The following is a 23,393-nucleotide window of genomic DNA, read 5'->3' as shown; positions in this document are numbered from 1 at the left end:
TCACCTCTTCCAGGTAACACGGGACAGGACGCGAGGAAACGGCCCCAGGCTGCTGCAGGCGATGCTGAGGACTGCCTGCCAGACGAGACGGCAGAAGCACAGCGGCTGCCGACCAGAGGCCGCTCCGCAGGGGCAGGGCAGGCTGCAAGGCAGACTGGGAGGCAGCGGAGCTGCGCCGGGGGCTGCGCCCGCGGGGTGGGCCGGCCCGCCCGGCGCCCGGCCAATGGGAGCGGCGCTTGTTAGCGGGCCGGGAGGTGGCGGCGTTGCCACAGCAGCAGCGGCGGCAGCGCCGGGGCCGGTGGCGGCGGTAGGGGTGCGCCATGGAGGCTCTGGAAGGTGAGGGGCAGCGGCTCCCTTCCTCTCGCCGAGGACGGCCGTTGTGCTGTGGCAGGGCGTGCTTGGTGGGCGGCGGTAGCGGCAGCTGCGGCCCGGCCGCCGCCTCTCCTCGCTCTTGGAGCCTCCTGAGGTGGGGCGGCGGCGGCCTCAGCTCGCTCCGCGGCCAGGGGCGCTGGGGGAGAAACGGAGGCTGAGGGTGCGGGGAGTGCCGCAGCTTGCTTTTGGGGTGACGAAGAGCGACGGGAGGCAGCGGGCCGGCGAGGGCGGGCTGGCCGCGCTGCGCTTTGTCTCGGGCGCTGCTGAGCTCTCGCTGCGGGCTGTGGCCGTTCCCCGCCGGCCCCTTCCTGCCGCGGCGAGCTCGGAGCGAGGTCAGCCTCTTGGTGTCTGGGGTGGGGGCCGGCCTCTTTGCCAAGCATTCTGGGTTTTCTTCGCAGACAGATGGCTAAGCCGTGTGTTAGCATACGCTTAAAGCGCTCGGGAAGTGGTGGGTGCTGTTAAGACTAGGTGTGTGCTGGCAGAGTCTTAGCAACTTCACCCTGTGGCGCTTGTGTTAATGAAGACGTCGTCGCCCTCCAGAGGCATAGATGAGAGCATTGGTATCAGTTTGGGATTGCTGAAGTTACAGCTTGCTATGTGAGCACTTCGGTAGGCCTGTCATTACCGTGTTTCGCAAGCTACTTTCGCCGTGTTACTTGAAAGAAACGCAGCCTTGTGCTGAGTAACATCAGAAAGCAGTCATTAGGTCTTCTGTGATCTGCTTCAGTACAGGCAGCTGAGTGCTTCAACAGGGACGTGCACAGCGTAGCCTTTGTTCTTCACACTTTCTAGTACAGTTGGAGAAGCAAAGTGATTCTAAATGATACCTGTTTTCGGTCTTTGATCGATTTTAGAGCCATTGGAGTCTGCTTTTGTGCCTAGCGACTTCATCAGGGCTGTATGACTCAACAGCATGATTTGGCATTAAAATCCCAGGGGATTCTCTTCTATTTGATTGACTCTATATGATTTACTGACTCTTAATTCCTTTTAAATTTGGATGGTGATGTCCAGTGGCTTATCCAAATAGCGCTGTATCAGGTACTCAGGTGACAGTCCTGTGACAGTTGTATTGCTTGTGCAGAAGGGGAAACCTGCTTTAATTTTGAGTGAACTCAGTTTTGTGTGTGACTGCAGTGGGGACTGCATGTCATCTGCAGCCTGCCCATCAATTGATTTGGCTGTGAGCAGACAGCAAGGCCAGCTCCACCAGCTGTGTTGTATGACACAGCACCTCCAGAACAGAGAACAGGTCTACAGATAGAAGCAGAAGCATAAAAAAAGTGTCATTTTTGCAGCAGAATTTGTCCAGCCTCTGGCTTTGCTGGAAATGGTTTACACTTCAGTTGTATTTTTGTAGATATTGGGGGGTGGTGGGTGGAAGAGCTGCTAAATCATGGGTGAAATCTGTTTCCTCTGTGAGCCTTTTCTGGAAAGTACTTTGATAAGGTGTAGCTTTTGAAAGTATGTTTCCATGCTGTGAAGTGTTCCTTTGCCCAGGGAGGTGGTTGATTTGTCATCCATGGAAGTATTTTGAAGATGTGTAGACTTGGTGCTACAGGACCTGGATTAGCAGTGTACTTGGTGTAGTGTTGGATTAGTGGTTAGACCTGATGATCTTTTTATCCAGCCTAAGTGATTATATGATGTTGAACATTTAAGTTGGAGAACAGCACAGATAAGTAAGCCATATCTAACATTTTTAATGTCCTTGTATTGTGAGCACTCATATCTCACACTGGTATCTATCATCCTTGAATGCTAATCAAGTTCTTGGAACTGAAGCATTTTTGTTTCATGGGTCATCTGTTTTTTTCTTGAAGCAAATTCCTGCAAGTATATATATAGTACTACTTATTTTTTTTCCTTCAAAATACTTGAAGCAAGTGGTTTTACTTTTATTTGCAGACTTTTGGTTTCAGCTGCCTCTTTTGGTGCATGTTTAGTTAGGCTCAGGTGAAATCTCTGTAGAAAGGCAACCACAAGATAGGAAAAAATACAGGCAAACCCAGTAACAACAGCCATAGCGGCACTTGGGTTGGAAAAGATCCTTCAGATCCTCGAGTCCACCCATTACCTAACTCTGCCAAGTCAGGTGCTAAACCATGTTCCTCAGCATCACATCTCAACGTCTTCTAAACACCTCCAGGGATGTGGATTTAAGCGCCTCCCTGTTTCAGTGGTTAAGAACGTTTTCAGTGACAGTTTCTTCTAATATCCAGCTGAAACCCCTGGTGAAACTTGAGGCCATTTCCTCTTGTCCTGTCACTTGTTAGGAAGGAGAAGGGGCAAACACCCAGCTCACTACAACCTGCCTTCAGGTAGTTGTAGAGAGGAAGGTCTTTGCTCAGCCTCATTTTCTCCAGGCTAAACAACTCCAATTCCCTCATCTGCTCCTCACCAAACCTGTTTTCCAGGTCCTTCAGCAGCTTTATTGCCCTTCTCTGGACCCACTCCTGCACCTCCATGCCTTTGTAGCGAGTGCCCCCAAACTGAATGCAGTATTGAAGCTGTGGTCTCACCAGTGCTGAGTGCAGGGAGGATGAAATAATAAATTATAAACTACTAATGATACGTGAAATTATTTGTGATGAATAAACTGTGTATTACAGATTCTTCCAGTCGTTGCTCCACCTCCAGCTCAGGAGAATGTTGCTTGTTCCGTTTCAGATTGTGTTTAGAAGCACAGTTATACATATCTGACATGGGCTGCCTCTGAAATCTCTCTGGGGCTGCTCGCTCTTTGTGTTCATGCTTAGCAAAATCAATTTCCAGCAGCTCCTGGCAGTTGTGCGTGTGAGGGACACGGTCACAGTGGAGGGCAGGACTTTGTCACTGGCAGCAGTCAGCTGATGTATCCCTATGGCAGTGGAAGACCCTTCAAGCTGAGGATGCTTGGCATGGACTCTTCCCCCTCTGTAGCTCGTGTTTTGTTTATCTGAAGCTCAGCATTATAAATGGAAGCTCTGCTCTTATTTCTGCTAAGAGAACTCAGCAGTCTCTAATGATTCCCTCTGCAATGCACAGAGTCCATTATCTGTTAGTTGGCTCATGGAGCTGCATTAGTGTCATCAAAACCAGCTAAATAACGTATCCATGCAGTTGCATTTTCTCACTACATGCAAGTGTTCAATGAAATGACAAAGCACGTTTCTGTTCCAGAGTTTCTTCTAAGACTTACTTTTGTGGCTTTTTTTGAGGTCTATTGCTTTGCTCTTTGCATCAGTACTGTTCTGTACTAGATTGGCACCGAAAACCGAGTTTCTAATGTTAAAGTTCTGTGGCAGGAATTGGTCGTTACAGGGGACAAATCTAACTCAACATTTGCTACTGTGCAGCCTTGTTTGTCAGGTTTTCAATTTTCATGGGGTTTACTGGTGAAAAAACTTCGAGCAGTAGACTGAATGTGCCTGAAAATGCAGCGTTTAAAGCTCGGATGCCTGAGTAGTCCATGAGCTGAATCTCAGGACTGTATGTGGTGGCTTAACATGCCCTTGTTTCTTTCACTGACGGGCGGCTTGCTGGCATGTTTGTTGCTCTCTGTTTTGCTTGAAGAGGAGATGGAGGAGGGGATCCAAGCACTGCATTCCTGACTTCCTTTAAGCCGGAGCAATCCAATGGTGGCGTTTGATCGGCTTCTCTCCAGGCTGTTGTTTTTTCTGGGTGGATGCCGGCAACAGCTGCTTGAGCCGACTAAATGCTGCTTCCCACACTTGTTCGCAGCCCATCTCAGCAGATCTGCCCTGTGTCCGAGGGCAGAAGTCCAGCTCTCTGTGGTAGGTAATGGCAGGGCTTACCCAGTCCCAGCCGTTCTTCTTCAGCCTGCTGCTCTCTAGCAGCCGGGAGAGGCTGGTTGTGGTTGGAAAGGGATGGGTGACTGCTCAGGAAAACAGCCTGCAGCCTCTAAGCCAGACCTTTTGCTTGCAGATGCCGAGCAGGGACTCCTATGATTAAGCATTTCGGCTTTGAGCAGGCTGGGTGTGTCCTTGAGGTTTCTTAAGTCTTGCTGCCTAGCATCCTCTGCTTAGAGCTGAGATCTGTGTTCTAATAGCATTTGTCCCTCGGCCCTTCACTGGCACTCAATGTCTGAGACACCCCAGTCTAACCCAAAACAGTCCAAGCATTCCTGTTTGGGGTTTTATATGCTTAACATGACTGTTGAGAGCAAGTGCTCCTGCTTTCTTTGACACAGTTCCTCAATAACCTAGAGCCCAATCGTCATTGTCTTCCCCACCCTTCCCTTACAGTATAGAAAACCTTGGTTTGAAAAGAAAACTGAATATTACTGCCAGACTTCCTTTCTCTTCTCTCTCTTCTCTCTTGTCTTGCCTCTCACTAGATGCTTCCTTCTTTTGGCAGCCATTTTCTTAAGCTCCATTTGACAAAGGTTCCTGCCTTTTTGGAACACTTCAGCTTTTATTTCATATATATATGTGTGTGTGTATGTATATATATGTAATTTTTCCCCCTAAGATATCTTGTCTATGCAATGGAAGGACAATGTAATCTTACAATGCTCTTCATAAGTCATCAAATTGGAAGCTGTTAAAAGTGGAAATGCAAAAGTAGTATTATTGTATATATGTATTTAAGTTGTTCCTGATAGCCATTAAAACAACAGTAAATAGGACTTTGCATTCAGTTACTGTTTCATTAGGTGATCTAATTTTGATGCTGTAATTGTGGTCAATCTATTTATTTTTCTAAGGCCAGTATGTTTTTGGCTGGTTGGTTTGTTTGTTTTATTTAGTATTTATGTTTTGGGGCAGAAATGGAGATGTTTCTTTTAAAGGAGACATACTGCAAGCTAAGTGTAAGCTGATGGGATAGGGGAAGTGCACTATCAAGAATGTTCCACCTTTAAAGGAAAATCCCTGTGTAGGCAGGAGTTGTTGCAGATTAATTTCTTCAACATTTAACCATAGATATGACAGATTTTTCCTACAGTTTTTCTAGAATTACCACATTTTTAACTTGAATTGCAGAAATAAAGTTGGCCAGGCAATTGAATTTAATTGGTTGATTATAGTGGGGAAGGTGAATGTATTTTAACTGCACGCACACACGGTGTGGTTATTCTCAAAAGCAGTTGTTGCAGTTCAGTCAAATGGAGTTCCACTAGGAATGGGCTTGCTTTGCTCCCTTCCATGGAAGGAAGCAAACTAGAAATCAATCAAGTTTGTCATGTTACTGTTTGCCAAGCAGTATTCTGCTAAGCAAGCAGGGTTAGACTGCAGTTGCTCTGTTCCACTTCTATTTGGGTGGTAGGCTAGGTAAATCCAGAATGGTTTTGGGGGTCACTGATGCAAAGCAGTGTTGATTGAAGGTTGGTCATGGGCAGACTGCCTGCTTACATTCATCATGGGGATTGTAGCCTCCTATAGGAAAATAGTGTGTTTATGGTGCCAGTTGTGTAACACTTAATGTAGATTTGACAGGTCATGTGCTTTCTAGTGGCTTTAATTGATCTTAAAGCTCATTAATAGAAGACCAGATAATGTATCTGAAGTCAGGTTGATCAAATAGTGCTGCTAATTTGCCTTTTTTTCTGTTGTGCTTCCAAATGCATTACAAGAGAAGCTCTGATAGATTTTTCTCGATGATCGTCACGGCTGAGTGCCTCTGACATGGCTGTGCGTTAACACCGGCAGGGTGGGAGGAACTGGAGGTCTGCATGCAGTTGCAGGGCTGACATCTTGTGTAGGTGGCAGGACAGCTCGCAGGACTGCAGTGTTGTGGTGGATAAATACAGGCTCTTCAGGAAGAACAAGCTGGATGGCAAGGGGGAAAGTTGCCTTCTATGTGAGAGAGCAGGGAGAACACATGGAGCTTTGCTATGGAGCCACCTGGATGCTTATGGATGAGAGTTTGCAGGCAGACTAGTGTGAGAAGTTTTCTGAGTGTCTGCTACAAGCCACCTGATCAGGAAGAGGCCTCCTTCAGATGACTGAAAGGAGTCTTGCATTTAGAGATCCCTGTCCTCATGAGACACTTTAACCACCAGAAACCTGCTGTAGGGACAGATCAGCGAGGCACAAACAATTCAGGAATCTTCTGGTGTGTGCTGATGATAGATTTCTGATCTAGGTGACTAAGGAGCTGACAAGGGGAGGTAGAATCATAGAACAGTTTAGGTTGGAAGAAACTTTTAAAGGCCATCTAGTCCAACCTGCCTCCCACAGTGAGCAGGGACATCTTTAACTAGATGATGTTGCTTAGAACCCATCCAACGTGACCTGGAGTGTATCAAAGGATGGAGCTTCTACCATATCTCTGGGCAACCAGGGCCAGTGTCTTACCACCCTCATGGTAGAAAATTTCTTCTTGTATCCAGTTTGAAACCATTGCCTGTTTTCTTGTTGCAACAGACCCTGCTAAAAAGTCTGTCCCAGCCTACTAACAGCAATTGTCCCTCGACAGCCTTCTCTGGGCTGAAAATCCCCAACTCTCTGAGCCTGTCATTAGAGTAGAGATGCTCTATCCCTCTTGTCATTTTTGTGGCCTCCTGGAATTGCTTCAAAAGCAATTCAAAAGGTTCTTATGCTGAGGGCTCTAGAGCTGGATATAGTACTCTGGGCAAAATCTCACTAGGTCAGAGCAGAGACAGAATCCCTTCCTTTGACTTGCTGCCCACGCTGCTGAGGGTGCAGCCCAGGACACTGTTGGCTTCTGGTCTGCAAGCACACAATGCCAGTTCATGTCTGGCTTTTCATCCACCAACACCACCAAGTCCTCTCTGCAGGGCTACTCTCTATTGCTTCACTGCTCAGCATGTATTGATACAAGGGATTGCCCCAACCCAGATATGGAACCTGGTATTTGGCTTTGTGGAATCTCATGAGGTTCATATGTGCCCACTTGACAAGCTGGTTCAAGTCCCTCTGGATGGCATCCGGTCCCACAGGCCTGTAAGCTGCGCCAGTCAGCTTTCTGTCATTGGCAGATTTGCTGAGGATGCCTCAATACTGCTCTGTCATTTATGAAGATAATGGAACAGCACTGGTCCCAGTACTGTTATGGGCCAGCAGGTACTCATGCTGGGCTTCCTACCTACAGACATGGGAGATATGAAGGTCAGGGGCAGCCTTACCCACAGTATCTGTGGGATGATTTGATTCAGGATCCTGAGAATTGAGCACCTAGGAAGATCTCAGACCTGGACTGCAGGGGAGCAGACTTTGACTTGTTTAGGGATTTGCTTGGAAGAATCCCATGAAGTATGGTCCTAGAGAAGAGTCCAAGAGAGCTGGTTATTTTAAAGTGTGGTTAGTGTGGCCCTGGTGTGTTTTCACATTTGTACACTTCAAACCAGGAGGGAGGGAAAGGACAGGCAGAGAAAAGGGGAGCACACTATGGTGCGAGCTTTGTGTATGCTGATATTACCACCGTTCTTGACTGCATACATGTTTTTCAGGCACAAAACCACCTCCTTCACAGAATCCTCCTCCAGGCTGTCACTTTGAGGTGATGGAACTCTCCTTATTTTTGAGGAAACGACACCAAACTCAACCACTGTCAGACTCAGGCTCAATGCAAAACCAGTAATTATGACAACTGCAATGCACTTGCATTGTCAGGCTGAAAAACTGATATGAAAAATGTGCAGGGGTGCTGGGAAAGTCTTACTCAGGTTTTCAGCTTGAGGGGATGGAAGTGATGCTGCTTTGTGTGATCTTTTGGAAGCAGAAATGACAGGTTTATACCAGATTAGTCTACATTGTCAATGCAGAAGTAGAAGAGAATTCATGAGGTTTTCCTCTAAAATTAGGGTAGATAGATGGAAGTAGATTGGTTCAGCATTTGTCAGACAGTTATGAAGAACCTAATTGCACAAGAATTGCACAGTAGAGGAATGATTGAATGGTAAGAGACAGAGCTTACTATGATTTGCTTTTCTTTTGACTCTTTCTGCAGGTTGCTGAATAGCACAGGCAAGAAGGAATTTGCTTGGTGGGGTAAATCGTGCATGTTTTCAGTTACAGAATCATAGAACCATTTTGGTTGGAAAAGACCATTAAGATCATCAAGTCCAGCCAAGGCTGGTGCTGAACCATGTCCCTCAGCACCACATCTCTGCCTCTTTCCAACACCTCCAGGGAGGAGGATTCAAGTACCTGTTCCAGTGTTTGAGATTCTTTTCAGCAAGAAATTCTCTTCTAGTACCCAATCTAAGCCTCTACTGGTGCAACCTGTCTTATCACTTGTAAGGAGAGAGAAGAGACTAACAACCACCCAGTTCCAGCCTCCTTTCAGGCAGCTGGAGACAGCAAGCAGGTTTCTCCTCAGCCTCCTTTTCTCTGGAGTAAACAACCCCAGTTTCCTCAGTTGCTCCTCACCAGACCTGTTCTCTAGACCCTTCACCAGCTTCATTGCTCCTCCCTGGACCTGCTCAAGCACCTTGGTGTTTTTTTTTTTGTAGTGAAGGCCCCAGGATTGAAAGTGTGACCTCACCAGTGCTGAACACGGGCAGACAGTTCACTTTCCTGTTCCTGCAGGTCACACAGACAAGCAGACTCCACCAAAGAAGGGCAAGTCCTGCCTGTTATTAAGCAGTGTGGTGTATTTGTTTGGCTTCCATTTGCATTTGAGAATTACTTTTTGCTAAATAAGAAGAATCTGCAAACCTTGCACTGCCAGTGGTATAAGTTTGTCCCTATTTTTGTACATTCATTGGCTTGATGATTGCACTCAAAGAGTGATGCCCAATATCTTGAAGTCTAAGTTCAGACCAGTAGTGAGGGATGCTCCTCACAGTTTGGTAATGAGATTGGAGATGTTTAACGTCTTTACTGGAAACATGGGCAGTGGGTTTGGGCTCCTTCAAGTTTGCTGTCAACACCAAGCTGTGTGGAACAGGTAGGACACTGGAAGGAAGGGATCCATTCAGAGGCACCTGGCAAAGCTGTAGAGTTGGGCCAGTGCCAGCCTCATTAAGTTCAGCAAATCCAAGGTCAAGGTCCTGCACCTGGCCCAAAGCAATTCCAAGCACAAATCTAGGTTGGGCAGTGAATGGATGGAGAGCAATGCTGAGGTGAGTGACTTCTTGGGGTGCTGGTTGATGAGAAGCTCACCATGAGCCAGCAGTGTGTGTGTGCTCCTGGGCTGCATAGAAGGAAGTGTAGACAGCATTTCTGTTAACTGTTCAGGAAAATTCATTCACTCTCTGACTACTTTAGATATCATGTGTGAAAGCAGTTCTAAAAGCTATTCTAGTGTTGCTGGGCCAGAATGCTAGGCTAGCTGTGGGCTATCAGCAGTGCTGAGTCAGCCAGGACAGCTGACTCCAGTTGACTCGGGTGCATCCCAGACCATTAGCATCACACTCAGGATAAAGAGGGAAGTTTGCTAGGGAGAGGAGGGAAGAGCTTTCTGCTAGAGCCTCTTGCTTGGGTTCTTCTTGACCCTGCTTTTGCTTAGGTTCTTCTTGACTCTGCTCTTGCTTATCCTGAGGGCATACTTACTGGTTGCTGTGACTGCTGGGCCTTTACTGGACTGGGCATAACTTTATGCGATCAATTTGGCTATTGCATTAAACCCATTTGAGTTTTAATCTGTGTGTCTTCTCTCCTTTTCCTGATTTCCTCCTCTCTGTTAGGGAGGAGTCCTCAAGTGATAGATAAACTGTGGGAATTTAGCCCCAGATACATGCTAAAAATAGAGAAAACAAACAGAGCAACTCAACTCTTCCAGCTTCCACCGTTTTATTCCCTTGTTTTGTTTGTAAATGATCAGATATTCTGTTGATGGCATTGTTTCTATGGAGACATGTTTTAAGGGTTTGAGGGGTTTCATTGCTTGTTTTGGTATCTGGTTTGTTTCTTTTTTTACTTAAAGGTAAGGAAAATCACAGAGGAATCATAAAATCTTTTTGATTGGGAAAGGCTTTTTGATTATGGAATGATTCCCATTTTCAACAGACCTTAAGGAACTTCCATTTTGTAAAATAACTTCCTTTTGTGTTTTGTTTCAGTGATTGGCATGCTAAGGAGGAGATGTTAGAAGTAGCAATAGTTCATGAGGAGTGTGAGTGAATACCTCGGCAGCAGAAGAGGGCAGGAATGCTGTGAGGAAAGCTATCTCTGGAACTAACCTTGAGTGCTAACTGACTGACTGGTATGTTGTGTGTAAACAGTGCTGGGTCAGGTGAGCATCTATCAAGCCTCCTCCTTGTAACAGTCCATTTAACCACGAGCTACAATTCCAGAGTTCATAGAATAGAAGAAAGTGATGGAAAATGTTTCTTTTGCTAAATCAGATCATAGAATCAGCCAGATTGGAAGAGACCTCCAAGATCATCCAGTCCAACCTAGCACCCAGCCCTAGCCAGTCAACTAGACCATGGCACTAAGTGCCTCATCCAGGCTTTGCTTGAACATCTCCAGGGACGGTGACTCCACCACCTCCCTGGGCAGCCCATTCCAATGCCAATCACTCCCTCTGTGAAGATCTTCCTCCTAACATCCAGCCTATACTTCCCCTGGCATAACTTGAGGCTGTGTCCCCTTGTTCTGTTGCTGGTTGCCTGGCAGAAGAGACCAACCCCCACCAGGCTACAGCCTCCCTTCAGGTAGTTGTAGACAGTAGTGAGGTTACCCCTGAACTTCCTCTTCTGCAGGCTGCACACCCCTAGCTCCATCAGCCTCTCCTCACAGGGTTTGTGCTCCAGGCCCCTCACCAGCTTTGTTGCCCTTCACTGGACATGTTCCAGCACCTCAACATCTCCCTTGAATTGAGGAGCCCAGAACTGGACACAGTACTCATGGTGTGGCCTGACCAGTGCTGAATACAGGGGAAGAATAACCTCCCTTGTCCTACTGGGCATGAAATGGTTCTTCCTTGTTTCTGCAGAGATGAGGGTTGTGGCAGCATAATGTGCTAAAAAAGAGTCAGACTCTGTAGCAGAAGTAAGCTTGCAGTGATGTCTATTAAGACTAATGAGAGTAAGAATTAAACTAATGAAAGAAAACAAATCTGTGCAAATCTAGTATGAGAAAATGGCCTAAAGTTGTGCTAGGGGAGGTTTAGGTCAGATATCAGAAGAAACTTCTTCACTGAAAGGGATCTCAACCACTGGAATTCTTTCCCCAGAGAAGTGGTTGAATCTCCATCCCTGGAGGTGTTTTAAAGAGGCAGAAGTGTGGTGCTGAGGGCCATGGTTTAGGACCAGAGTCAGTAGTATTAGAGAATGGTTGGACTTTATCTTAAGGTCTTTTCCAACCAGCAGGCTTCTGTGACTCCAAGTATACCACTTAGTGTTTTTGTTACCAATGCTGGAAGATCAATACCAGACATACTTTTGTAAATGGGCAGTATTAATCTGAATAGAATGTGTAGGAAAAATAGCATGAACTGTTTATTTTTTATAAGAGAAATCCAAACAGTTTGACTTAATAGAGAAAAATAAGTGATGAGGTGTGATGTAACAGGTGATTCTCTCCCAAAGACAGACAGACACTCACTAAATAGCATTTAGAATATGTTTGGGCTGTTGCTGTGACTTACGCTGAACCTGTTGTTCATAGAGAGATCCTTTTGAGGGTGCAGAGTCTGGTACTGAAAATCAGGAGAATCAATGACATGTCATGGGCCAGACTGCTTCCAGAATGACATTAAGGACATTGAGGTGTCATGTTTTCCTTTCTGATCTGCAGTCTCTGCACAGTTCAGTGAATGTGTACTTGTTAAGTAACAGCTGTTCTTACTGCTTAGCAAATGAGAGAGAAACTGCTATCACAGATTCTAACTGATTTTCTTACAGAAGTATGTTGCTGATTATTCACTTTTTTCTTCTTTGTTCAAAGGTGAGGTTACTGTGCAAGCTGGAGATTTGTTGCCATGCAGGATTTGTGGAAGGACTTTCTTTCCCGCAGCACTGGTAAGCTGACATGAGATTGGATTTGAGGTATTTGGTGTGGGGCTTTTTCCCAAATAATTACCAGTTCAAGTTCTCTTGTTTTGAAGTTCCATAGAGGGATGTATAGAGTTAACCCTCCAGGGGGAGTAACTTTGAACATGACCCTAGGTGGTCTTGACCCCTCTCCAGGGGTGGGTCTGAACACTACCAGGTGATGGTTAGCCCACTCCGCCTTCCTCTCTAAAGATCCATAAAAGCAGGGGGATCTCCTGTTTCTCTCTCTCTGTGCTCCCTGCCTTCCTGATTACCAGCATCACCATCCTGTTCCTGGTTCTCTTTTTTTTACCGTGTGGCCATCACCAGCAAAATCAGGATGTATTTATACCTTTTGTATTTGCTTTCCCTTCCCTATGCCCTTTGTAACTTCCCTGCCTCAGATACCTTTTTAAGTTATTGTTAAACTTTCGATTTGGAAGTTAAAAAGAAATGAGATTCATTTATTTGAGTGTGCTTACTTCTCTCTCTCTCTCTCTCCATCTAATCCCATTCTTTTGGGAAAGAAGGGGGAAGAGGGAAGGGCACTCTATAAAAATTTTATTGGTTCTATCAAGTTTATTTCAGTCTCTGGAAATTAAAATTAGAACCGAGACAAGGGAGGTTAATTTTATTTCAGCATCCTAGCAATTTCTGGAGATAGATGCTTCTAAAAGCATTTTCTCTTCAGTCAGAGGATCTTTCCTTGCCTCTGCACTGTGCAGTCTCAGCTAGTAAGTGAAATGTTTTGTTGGCTGTCTCTAAAACAGTGTTCTTCAGTCTTAAGAGGAATTGGTCTGTCCTTAAATATTCACATGGATTTCAGACACCTCTGACTTGTTTTGCCTCTCAGTACAAATGCTGCCCTCCTACCACCAACTTATTTGCAAGAAGCAAATACAGATGCCTCTTTGTTTTTCTTCACTGCTCAAGTTTTTGTGAGCATATATATGCATAGGTGAATTCCTGAAGCTCTGTTCTAAAGGTAATTGTGGCATAAACGTTTGAGAGAAAACAGTCAGATCTTACTCATCCAGTGCTGAGTCTGCTTTGCTGATGGGTATAGTGAGGGAGAGGGAAATAACATCTTCATAACTGGTGTCTTCAAAACTCAGTGCTATCATCTTTCATTTTTATTTTGCCTGTAGAAAAAGCATGGACCCATTTGCCAAAAAACTTCTGCCAAGAAAAGGAAAACGTTTGATTCCAGCCGTCAGAGAGCAGAAGGAACTGACATTCCAACAGTGAAACCTCTTAAGCCACGGGTATGTTCTGATCTCACAGAATCCATCAGGTTGGAAAAGACCTTTTTGATCATCAAGTCCAACCTATTACCCAACATTATCTAATCAACCAAATCATGGCACACGGTGCCACATTCAGTCCCTTTTCCTCCTTTTCTGCTGACAGCCACTGTGCCCCAGTCCTGGAGCATTGGTCACACCCGAGTTGGTGTGACTTAAATGCAGGACCCAACATGTGGCCTCATATAATTGGCCCCAGGCCTCCAATCCAGCCTGTGCAGGTCCCTTTGTAGTCTTCCTACCTTCATAGAATCAAGCAGGCTGGAAGAGACCTCCAAGCTCAGCCAGCCCAACCCATCTCCCAGCCCTAGCCAACCAACCAGACCATGGCACCAAGTACCCCAGCCAGGCTCGGCTCCAACACCGCCAGGCACAGCAACTCCACCACCTCCCTGGGCAGCCCATTCCAATGCCAATCACTCTCTCTGCCAACAACTTCCTCCCAACATCCAGCCCGAACCCGCCCCGGCACAGCCCAAGACTGTGTCCCCCTGCTCTGCTGCTGTTTCCTCCCTGTCTGAATGTTTGGGCAAGCTGTGGGTTCGTTGCAGTAAGGCTCATTTCTGCTGGCCCTTTGTGATAATTGCGTCGACTAGGATCTTGGAAAAAAGAATCTCACTACAGTCTTGTGTACTAAAATAGGGCACATAGCTTGAAGTAAGAGCTTCAGACTTGAAAAAGCTCACTCTTTTTTTTTTTGACTTCTCAGCCAGAACCACCAAAGAAACCTTCTAACTGGAGACGAAAGCATGAGGAGTTTATAGCAACTATACGGGCAGCCAAAGGACTTAACCTTAAAGATGGTGGAAAACTCCCTCCGCCCCCTCCACCATCATATGACCCTGGTATGTAGCAAAACCAACTTACTTGGAGGTTTTGTTTTACTGTTTTTAACTTAATTGGAAAGGAATTTGGAATACAGTATTCACAAGCTCCCGGGGCTGACTGTCTGAATACACCTGTGCAGGTGCTGGCATGTGAATGCATGTCTGGCTGGCTAGCAGCCTGTATAGCTTTCAAAGCCACAGAATCTCAGAATGGCAGGGGTTGGAAAAGACCTCTGGAGACTGGGTCCAACCCTCTTGCAGATACACCTAGAAAAGGTCACACAGGAGCACATCCAGGTGAGTTTTGATGTCTCCTGGGATGGAGCCGTTGCTACCTCTCCAGGCAGCCCATTGCAGTGCTGTCGCTATGGCATTTCTGCAGTGGAACTTCCAATGTTCAAGTTTGTGCCTGTTACCTTTGTCCTGTCACTGGGCACCACTGAAAAAACACTGGTTCCATCCTCCTGACACCCACCCTTTAAGTATTTCTAAGCATTTATGAGATCCCTCTTCAATCTTCTCTTCTCTAGTATTAAGAGACTCGATTCTTTGTCTTTCCATGACTTTGCTTTTAGTGTAGCAAAAGGTAGTTGTGGCCAGCTTGCTATCATCTTTTAAACTGTGGGCTGGGCAAGTTATTTCAATGCTTTGGAAGCAGCAGCTATTGGAATCTTTCCTTGTTTTCTCTGCATTTCTAAAATCGCCTAGGAATGAACTAATTTAACCTCCTTTGCCAGCACCCAGCTCTTCTGAAGTTGATGTTTACATGGTTCAGTATAGTGCAATGTGTGGAATTCAGCATCTGTATCTGTAAATACTAAAGTATCTGTCTGAAACTGCAGTTCAAACACTTTACTTTGCAAGGGCAGTTTATTTTAAGGGGTGTATTTCCAGCACACATGTGAGAGCTCTGTCCACAACAGTGGAACTGTTTGGAAAAAGCAGACCAATTCCCACAGTTACTTCTCTGAAGGATTCATGTGCTCCTTCTGTATCCTTTGTTCACAGTTTTAGGCTAAAAGTTCGTGGTTTGTTACCTCATTTCCTCATTCCATGGACCACTTTGCTCAGAGAAGTTGTGGAGGCTCCAAGCCTGGTGTTCCAAGCCAGGTTGGATGGGGCCTTGAGCAACCTGATCTAGAAGGTGATGTTCCTTGGGATGGCCAAGAGGCTGGAACCTTTAACTTCCAGCCCAAACCATTCTGTGATTCTTTGATTTAACCAAAATCTGTTATTTTAAAGGGGTAACTACATAAGCCAAATCTGCTGCATTTAAAATAAAAATCTCACTGTATGATCTGTCTCCTTTGGAGGCAGCAGCTGTTGGAATCTCTCCTCATTTTCCTTGATGCATTTCTAAAATCAGCTAGGAAAGAACTAATTTAACCTGCTTTGCCAGTGCCCAGTTCTTCTGAAGTTGATGTTTACATGGTTTTGAGTAACATAATGTGTGGAATTCAGCATCCATGTCTCTAGATAGTAAAGTATCTGTCTGAAACCACAGTCCAAACACCTTACTTTGCAAGGGACAGTTTATTTTAGGGGGTGTGTTTCCAGCATACAGATGAGGGATCTTTCAGTATTTTAAACGTTTACACAGACTTCCTGGGGTTTGGTTTTGTGTGGTAGTATTTGGTTTTTTGTTGCTGTTTTCTGTTCCACTCTACCCCTCTCAGTATTAGCAGTAGTATTTCCTTCAAGTAGTCCTGTTTGCATTGTGAATAAACCAGTTACCCTGGATTGCATGTGCCTATAGATATCTCCTAATTTTGACTGAATCTCCTGATTTAATTTTTTCTTTTAGTTACATCTCTGATATTATTTTTTAAAGCTCATTTCCAGTACTGCAGTTAATATTTCCTGGCTCTTACAAAACTGACACACAGACCAGATTTTTTTTTAAAAGTCATTTTATTCTTTAGGGTTTTTTTTTATTTGAAAACGTTTTTAATGTTTAAAAACATTTAAAAATATTTTTATTAATTTATCTTATTTTAATTTTGTTTATTTCAAATAAACCACTTCCTTCCAGCTGATACCTCCCTGCCATATCCATAGACCAGGTCCTTGGCTGAACAGCATCTCTCAGACTGTTTTTGATTTTGCTTAGACCTTCAACCACTCCTCTCATCCATCAAACAAGAAACATCTTTTGTGTCACATGTAGATAATATTCTTTTCTGCAGCAATTTGGATTTCATTTTCAGATTCAAGAGGCCTTCATTTTCTCTGAGGGCAGGTCTGGGGCTGATCTTTAAAAGACTTTAAAATGCTTTATCATTTAGAAGATGTTTTTAATGTTAAGGTTTTCTGTTTTCAAGATTACATTCAGTGTCCTTATTGCCAGAGGAGATTCAATGAAAATGCAGCTGACAGACACATCAATTTCTGTAAGGAGCAAGCAGCACGGATTACAAACAAAGGGAAACTGGCAGCTGATCCCAAAGGGAAGCTTCCTACTCGAACACAGGTGAGCAATAGCATATTTCCTAACTTGTAGCTTACAGATCAAGCTTTTCAAATAGTTTATTGCTCTTAACTGGATTAGCTGCTTTGTCCTGTAGTTCTATTATTTGGGCTGGACTGAAATCAGATATTAAGCACAGAGGTGGCGTTTGCTTTCCTAAGAGAATTGCAGAAATCCATGAGGCAGAAGCTGCAAAGACAAAACCAGTTATAAATGTGCCAGGTGAAGGTGGCAGCAGCAGCATTTGTTTAAAAAACTAAAGGAATTTCTCTTGTTTCAGTCTTCTGAATACAATTCAAATTGTCCCTGAATTGGACAACTGGCAGCAGTGCTTTGCTTACCTAGAGGCTTAGAGAAATTCAGAGAGCTGCAGTAGTTACCTTATGATGCAAATAAGTGAAGGATTGAAGTGCATGCTTGTTCTCATTTTGTGGTAATGCTCTTTTCTCTGGAAGCTGTGAGGAGTTAGACACAGAGTTACTTGGTGATTCTTGCACATTTTTCTGAATCATTGTTGGGGCTGGCCCAGAGCACACAGGTGAAAATAAGATTTGATAGACAAAAATGATCCTGCCCTTCAGTATCCTTTTTTAAATTAGCTGGTAATGAGGTGAGTGTGTTGATCTCATGAGACAGCTCTGGGAAAAAGATTAGAAAAGCAGGAAACACACAAAGATGTAGAGTTAAATGTAGAAACAACACCGCTGAGTTAGAGAATCTTTCCTACTGCTTGTTGCCTGTGTATATATAAGGGAACGGAAACTACTTGGATGATCCCCACTGCAGAAGCAGTTTACTCAGTAGCTAATCAACATCAGTTTTCCCACAGTGCCTAGATAACTACCTATCACATTATATAGATAGTTTGATTTAATTGCTTAAATTTCTAGGTTGTATTTTGTTACAGTACAAACCTGCTGCAGTTAAGAAGATGCCTTCTGTAGGATCAACACCACCATCATCATCATCACGCTTACCACAGCCAAGTGGTGTTGGCAAAAGCAGTGGAGGTATGAAATGAATGTTGTGAATTTCTCCATTTCCTTTCTAAAAATCAGTTCACAAACTCTGCAGTAAGAATTGTAGGGTTTTACAAGCTGGGTGTTTTTTAACAGCATTGCCCACTTACTGAAGTTGATCAAGTAAAGAAATTCCTAGGAGGGCTTCAGTGTTACATGAGTGGATAAGGTAGTGTCACTCTGTCATAATGTAAGTTTTCAATCATTGGTTATGTGACCTGGTTTTTTTTTAGTTTTTACTTACCAATATGATAGCTATGTACTTTATCCTTGATACTGATCTAGTGGTTTGTAAAAGCTCATTTAAAGTGAAGCTGGAAGAGGCATTGATTGACATCTATCCCACAAGACTCTTGAGTGTATAAGGTTCACTTCTATTTTATATATCAGGTTAAATTAGTGTTTTTCTGAACTGAACCTGCAAAATGATTCTGTGTGGAAATACATAAATGTATCAAATACCAATCCCTCATCTCAGATTTCTCTGTTGCCTAATTCTGTAATTAATTTGTATGCTGAGAATGATCAGGAATTGGTGAAAATCTGTAGTCAAGCAGCATGTATTATACTCATGCAAATGCTGGTCTTAATCTGATTTCAGATATTGTCAGGTATGAAGATGCTTTGTTTCTACAGACTTTGACACTCCAGACTTCCTTCCTTTTTTCTTTCTTTCTGAAGAAAGGAACTGAGATCCAATGTTTTTTGTTAGGATTGAACATTGTCTCAGTTGCCTGTTTTCTGTACATTTCTGAAGACATACTTGCTGTTATCTTGACATTTGTTCCCATCTTGCTGTTTCTCAAACTTCTGGTTTGAATTTACAGTTATAAAAGCTAGAAAGTATGTAATGAACTGCATCCTTCCAGCACCAAAATCTTACCTTCTCTTATATTTCCATACTTGTTTTCAACTGCAAGGTGCCTCTTCAAATAAAGCCCTGTCTTCGTCTGGATCCAGTGGGAGCAAAATTCAAACATTATCCCCAGCTCATAAAAACTCAGTGGGAATGGTGAACCCCCAAGCAGGGTAAGTTTCCATTTAATGTTGTCATTTATGGTTTAGTTTATATTTTGCTAGTTCTGGAAGTCTCTGTGGTCCATTTCATTTGCAGTTATCCTCCCAATGAGCATCAAAAGTGTAGTGTTTTGCATTTATCTTTAATGTATAAATGCAATTCATGTTTAAGGAACATTGGAGTAGGCAGAGATGCATTTTCTGATATTACAGTAACAGCAAAGGAGTTCAAGTGACAGGAACAGATGTAAAATAGATTAAAAAGTCATAGAAGTGTTTTGAGCTGTAGCTTTTTTTTTCCTTAGTGAAAGTGAAAAGGCTTAGAAAGAGAAGAAAATATTATGCATAATATCTTTCCACAAATTTCAGGATAAGAAAAGATCCTCAGCCCCAGACCACAAGCCATTTGTGACAAGATCTTCCCTCTTGGCACAGAAGGATAGATATTTTCTTCTTCTCTTTCCTGTCTGGATTGTTTGCACTCAGTCTCTTATTTCCAATGGAAACCATCACTGCATAACAGCAACAAGTAGTTGCTATTCTAGTAATCTACTGTATTACCAGAGTTCAAGGAATGGGCTGGTGTGGTCATAGCTGTTACTGGTATTTTTGCATTTGTATTAGTCTGTGCACAGCAGCTCAGAGGAGGAATGTGTGGAAGGGATTGAGAATTGTGGAATTTTACAGAAATTTGAGGAGCACCAAAGAGCACTGAGAGAAAACAATTATTTCAGTTAGACCATTAGTGATTGGAATGACTTACTCCTTCACTATCAGATTGGTGAAGGCTGTCTGAAGTGGAGAAAAAGAGCAGCTTGAGGTTGTGAGGAAGAAAAGAAAGGACATTGTGAAAGAATTTATGGGAATAGCTTTATAAATCACACAGAACTAGTGATATTTAGATTATTGCTCCTAAGTCTTACAAGCTACACACAGACATGAGTTGCAGCTCTGTCATACCCCACTCCTGACACCATGCAGCAGGAGGATGCAGTTCTGACCCTCCTTGCTGTACCCATGTGTACAAAGCCTTTCAGGCACAGATCAGAGGTTGAGTCCATCAGTTGGTCAGAATTAGATTTGATTTTATTATTTCCCTTTCCCCCTCACACTGTCCTATTAGTCTTTGAACTACAGGTCATCTTCACTACTGCTTGTGGCCACCTGTGCTTTGTCAGAAAATCCTGACTTTTATATTACTTTTCTCCATTTTCAGAGGCTATATTAACACCTGCTGATGAGTGGCAAATAAACAGGTCTGCAAGCCATAGTTTAAAAAGGAAAAAAGAAGTCAGCTGATAATTTAAAGGCTTGTTTCTGACCCCTGCAGTGGTGAATCCTAGCTGTCCGGGCTTTTTCTTGCATTGGTTTGCCAGGGGGCATGGATTTTGGTCTTCTCTTCATACAAGGAAGTTCTATTTAATTTTACCAGTTACTTTGTATTCTGTAGTCTTCTACTTCTGAAGCCTGTAGAAAGAAATATGACATGACCTAGACAGATAGCAGTTAATATTGAGAGGTGTTCTCTCTGTTCACATATGCAGTCAGCTACAAATAGATGACTTCTGGTTGGTGTAGCTCTCTGTGATCTTGGCTTATCTCCTCAATTGCCTGCACAATTTTTAGTCTTTAACTGTAGAGATGTGATGATTCTGTTCCTGCCTGCTATCATTCTCACTTCTCTGCTCTCAAAATTTTATATTCTCTTCTTGTATTTGCCAACCAGTACTTAAGGTTTCTTCTTGATCATATGAATCTGTCTTCTTACAGGTGACTGTTGAATGTCTTTGTTTGCTTAAATGGTATACCTGAGAACTAGCAATTCTTTATTTTACCTGCTTTGCTTTCACTTCTGAGATAAGTCTGTCAGGACTTACATTGTAGCAAAGAGGTGTAGGAGCAGTTAGAAGAGTTGGATGCCTTACATTAATCACTTATGATAGCTTTGGCCTTAACCAACTCGGTATTGGGGTGTAAGTGGTGAAATATGTAGGATTCTATTGAAATATGTCCAAAATTTAACTAGAAACTGGGGCACTGCTGTCAACATCCTAAGTCAGAGTGTGAGAACAGTTAATGCTGTAGTGACAGACTTTAAACATTGTGATGGTTTGGGGTTTACCCCGCCCCTCCCACACTTTGTATTTGCCCCAGCTAACTCAGACGGACCCTGGGAATATAGATGAAGCAGTTTATTTACAGCTAGCAGAATTTACAAGCAGCTATTTACAATATATACACTTATATACAGTTATATACAGAAATATACAAAGGATAAACAATACAAAAGCACAACTCCCCTCCCAGAAACCTGAGTCCCCAGGAGGGGCTCTCAAACCACCCCAACACCTCCCCCCGGCCCTCTCAACCTTACCCCAGTTCTCAGGAAGAAAAGAGGTGCAGCCAAGAGGTTAGGGAGCAAGGTTAGTCGGAGCAGGGTTAATGAGATGTGACCAGGTCTAAGGCCAAAGCAAGAGTGAGAGACAAAATGGAGAATGTTTTCTTCTTCTTCCCAGAGTTCTCAGCGTGACTGTGAGAGAAGTAGACACAATTGTTTTTCATTTCACTGCCTGTTATCTAGTTCTTTTACCAAAACATTCCAGCTTGCTTCAAACTAGCACAAACATCAAAACATCTTAAGAATTGAGTGATAGCTAATTGCAGCTGGAATTACTTTTCAAAACAAAAGTGCTTTCAAAATGTTATCAACCTTCATGAGAATGACAAGATGTGCTGCTTTTGTTGTATTTACAATTGAACTAGCAAAATCTGAAGCCATAGTCATGAGATTTGGGATTCTGTTGTGCCTAAGTCAGGCAGAGCTCATGCTATGTCATCTGAGGTCAGATTCCAGGTTTTGGTGTGAAAAAACAACCTGCTGCAGTTTCCCCAGTTACAGTCAGCCCTTTATTTCGATTTCTGCATGCTAAGTAAGTAAAACCTTCCAATTTTGCCTAGATGTCTGCAATTCCAGATTTAGTAGTGAGGTTTAATAGTAGAATTGCCATTATGTGTGAAATATGAAGAATCAATGATGCGTGTGGTGGAGGGGCACAAATGAATCAGACACTGCTTATCTATGTAGAACAATGGTACCTGTGCATCATTCTGTAGAATCAAGGTACATGTTCTCTGCAGAACCATGGTTTGTGATGGATAAGCAGGAGGGCAAGAAATGACTGTGCTGGCTGTTAGACCAGCCAGAAGGGATTAAGACACAGGCGTGCAGTGCCCCTTCTTGCTCTTTAGGTGGCACTCTTGAGCCGCTGCCTGCAACTGTTGTGGGACTGATACAATCGAGTCGTTTGATTAAGACCTTTAAGATCATTGAGTCCAACCATTATCTAACTCTCCTCTTTAAAAGTAAGAAAACCTTCATGATCTCTTTTTCCTCTGACAACTCGCTCACTTGATGGATCACTAAAGTCTGACTCCTTCATTTCTTTAGTAAGTGGGAGTTCTTTGGGAATAAAAGCATTGAATTGCGTGTAGTTTAGCGTGAGTTTTTTGTGGTAACTTGAGTAACAGTCTAGCAATCTCCTTATGAGTACACCCTTTGTGTATTTTAGTAGTAAGATGGACAAGTTAGGCCCACCACCGCGAGCTGGAAGAGACGTGCCAAAATTCTATTACACTGATACAAAACCAGACAGTACCATCCAAAGACCAAATGAGTTGTTGCTTGTGAAGAAGTAAGTATTGCACATCAGCATAGTTTCTGTCTTACTGAAATGTTCCAGTAGAGGTGTGACCTTGACAACTATCTACTGCTCACTGTGTCTTCAGGATAAATGCTGAGAGGAAAGTATAGAATGTAATTTGACTCCAAGCCTGGAGGTATTCCAAGCAGAGCAACGTGGTCTAGTAGGAGGGGGCAAGGGGGTTGGAACTAGATGATCTTTAAAGTCCTTTCCAACCCAAATAGTTTTAAGATTCTATGCTAAGTGTCTGTTTCATGGTTGGACAGGAAAGGTGAAGACTGACTTCTCTTGTGTTTGATTTGTTCTATCACTGATTAATTAGGGATTAAGACTAATGAACTTGTCTCTTTGTAAATCCGAGATAAATCTGATGTAAAGCAGAAGTAAGCATTTAGCCTGATAGCTGCACAAATATCTGCCTTACAGGCAAATGTCTTATGACATAGCAATTTTATTTTCTTAGCCAAATATGGGAGGTGATTCTGACAAAGCAATTTTATTTTCTAAGTCAGATAAGAGAAGTGATTATCCCTAGTTACTTGGCTGTCATGAGACCTCATCTAGACTACTCTGTCCAGCTTTGGAGACCCCAACACAGCAAGGACACAGAACTATTAGAGTGGGTCCAGAGGAGACAACTAAGATGATCTGAGAGCTGGAACACCTTCCCTGTGAGGGCAGACTTAGGGAGTTGGGTCTTTTCAGCCTGGAGAAGGCTGTGAGGACACGTTTGAGTATCCATTTAGTAGTTGAAGGGGGCTGCAGAGAACCAGAGAGGGATATTTTTGTGAAGTCATGA

The 23,393-nt window shown here is 43.6% G+C and overlaps 1 protein-coding gene across 3 annotated transcripts in view; it reads left to right on the top strand.

The window, feature by feature from the left end:
* The first annotated feature begins 263 nt into the window (after positions 1-263).
* Positions 264-23,393, top strand: part of ZC2HC1A (zinc finger C2HC-type containing 1A) — a 33,806-nt gene continuing 10,676 nt past the window's right edge. The window contains exons 1-9 of one of the 3 annotated variants that reach the window (XM_064154626.1): positions 264-336; positions 10,343-10,515; positions 12,174-12,247; positions 13,408-13,524; positions 14,273-14,408; positions 16,712-16,860; positions 17,765-17,867; positions 18,797-18,905; positions 22,463-22,585. In XM_064154626.1, coding sequence (XP_064010696.1) covers positions 10,488-10,515; positions 12,174-12,247; positions 13,408-13,524; positions 14,273-14,408; positions 16,712-16,860; positions 17,765-17,867; positions 18,797-18,905; positions 22,463-22,585 — 839 coding nt within the window. In that variant the 5' untranslated portion in view covers positions 264-336; positions 10,343-10,487. The remainder of the gene's footprint in view (positions 337-10,342; positions 10,516-12,173; positions 12,248-13,407; positions 13,525-14,272; positions 14,409-16,711; positions 16,861-17,764; positions 17,868-18,796; positions 18,906-22,462; positions 22,586-23,393) is intronic. The other 2 variants (XM_064154624.1, XM_064154625.1) reach the window with 2 other exon arrangements.

The sequence above is a fragment of the Pogoniulus pusillus genome, chromosome 14, assembly GCF_015220805.1.
Source record: "Pogoniulus pusillus isolate bPogPus1 chromosome 14, bPogPus1.pri, whole genome shotgun sequence".
In the NCBI taxonomy this organism is placed as follows: domain Eukaryota; kingdom Metazoa; phylum Chordata; class Aves; order Piciformes; family Lybiidae; genus Pogoniulus; species Pogoniulus pusillus.
Note: the sequence above shows the minus strand (reverse complement) of the source record. Positions and strands in the feature narration are given on the sequence as shown.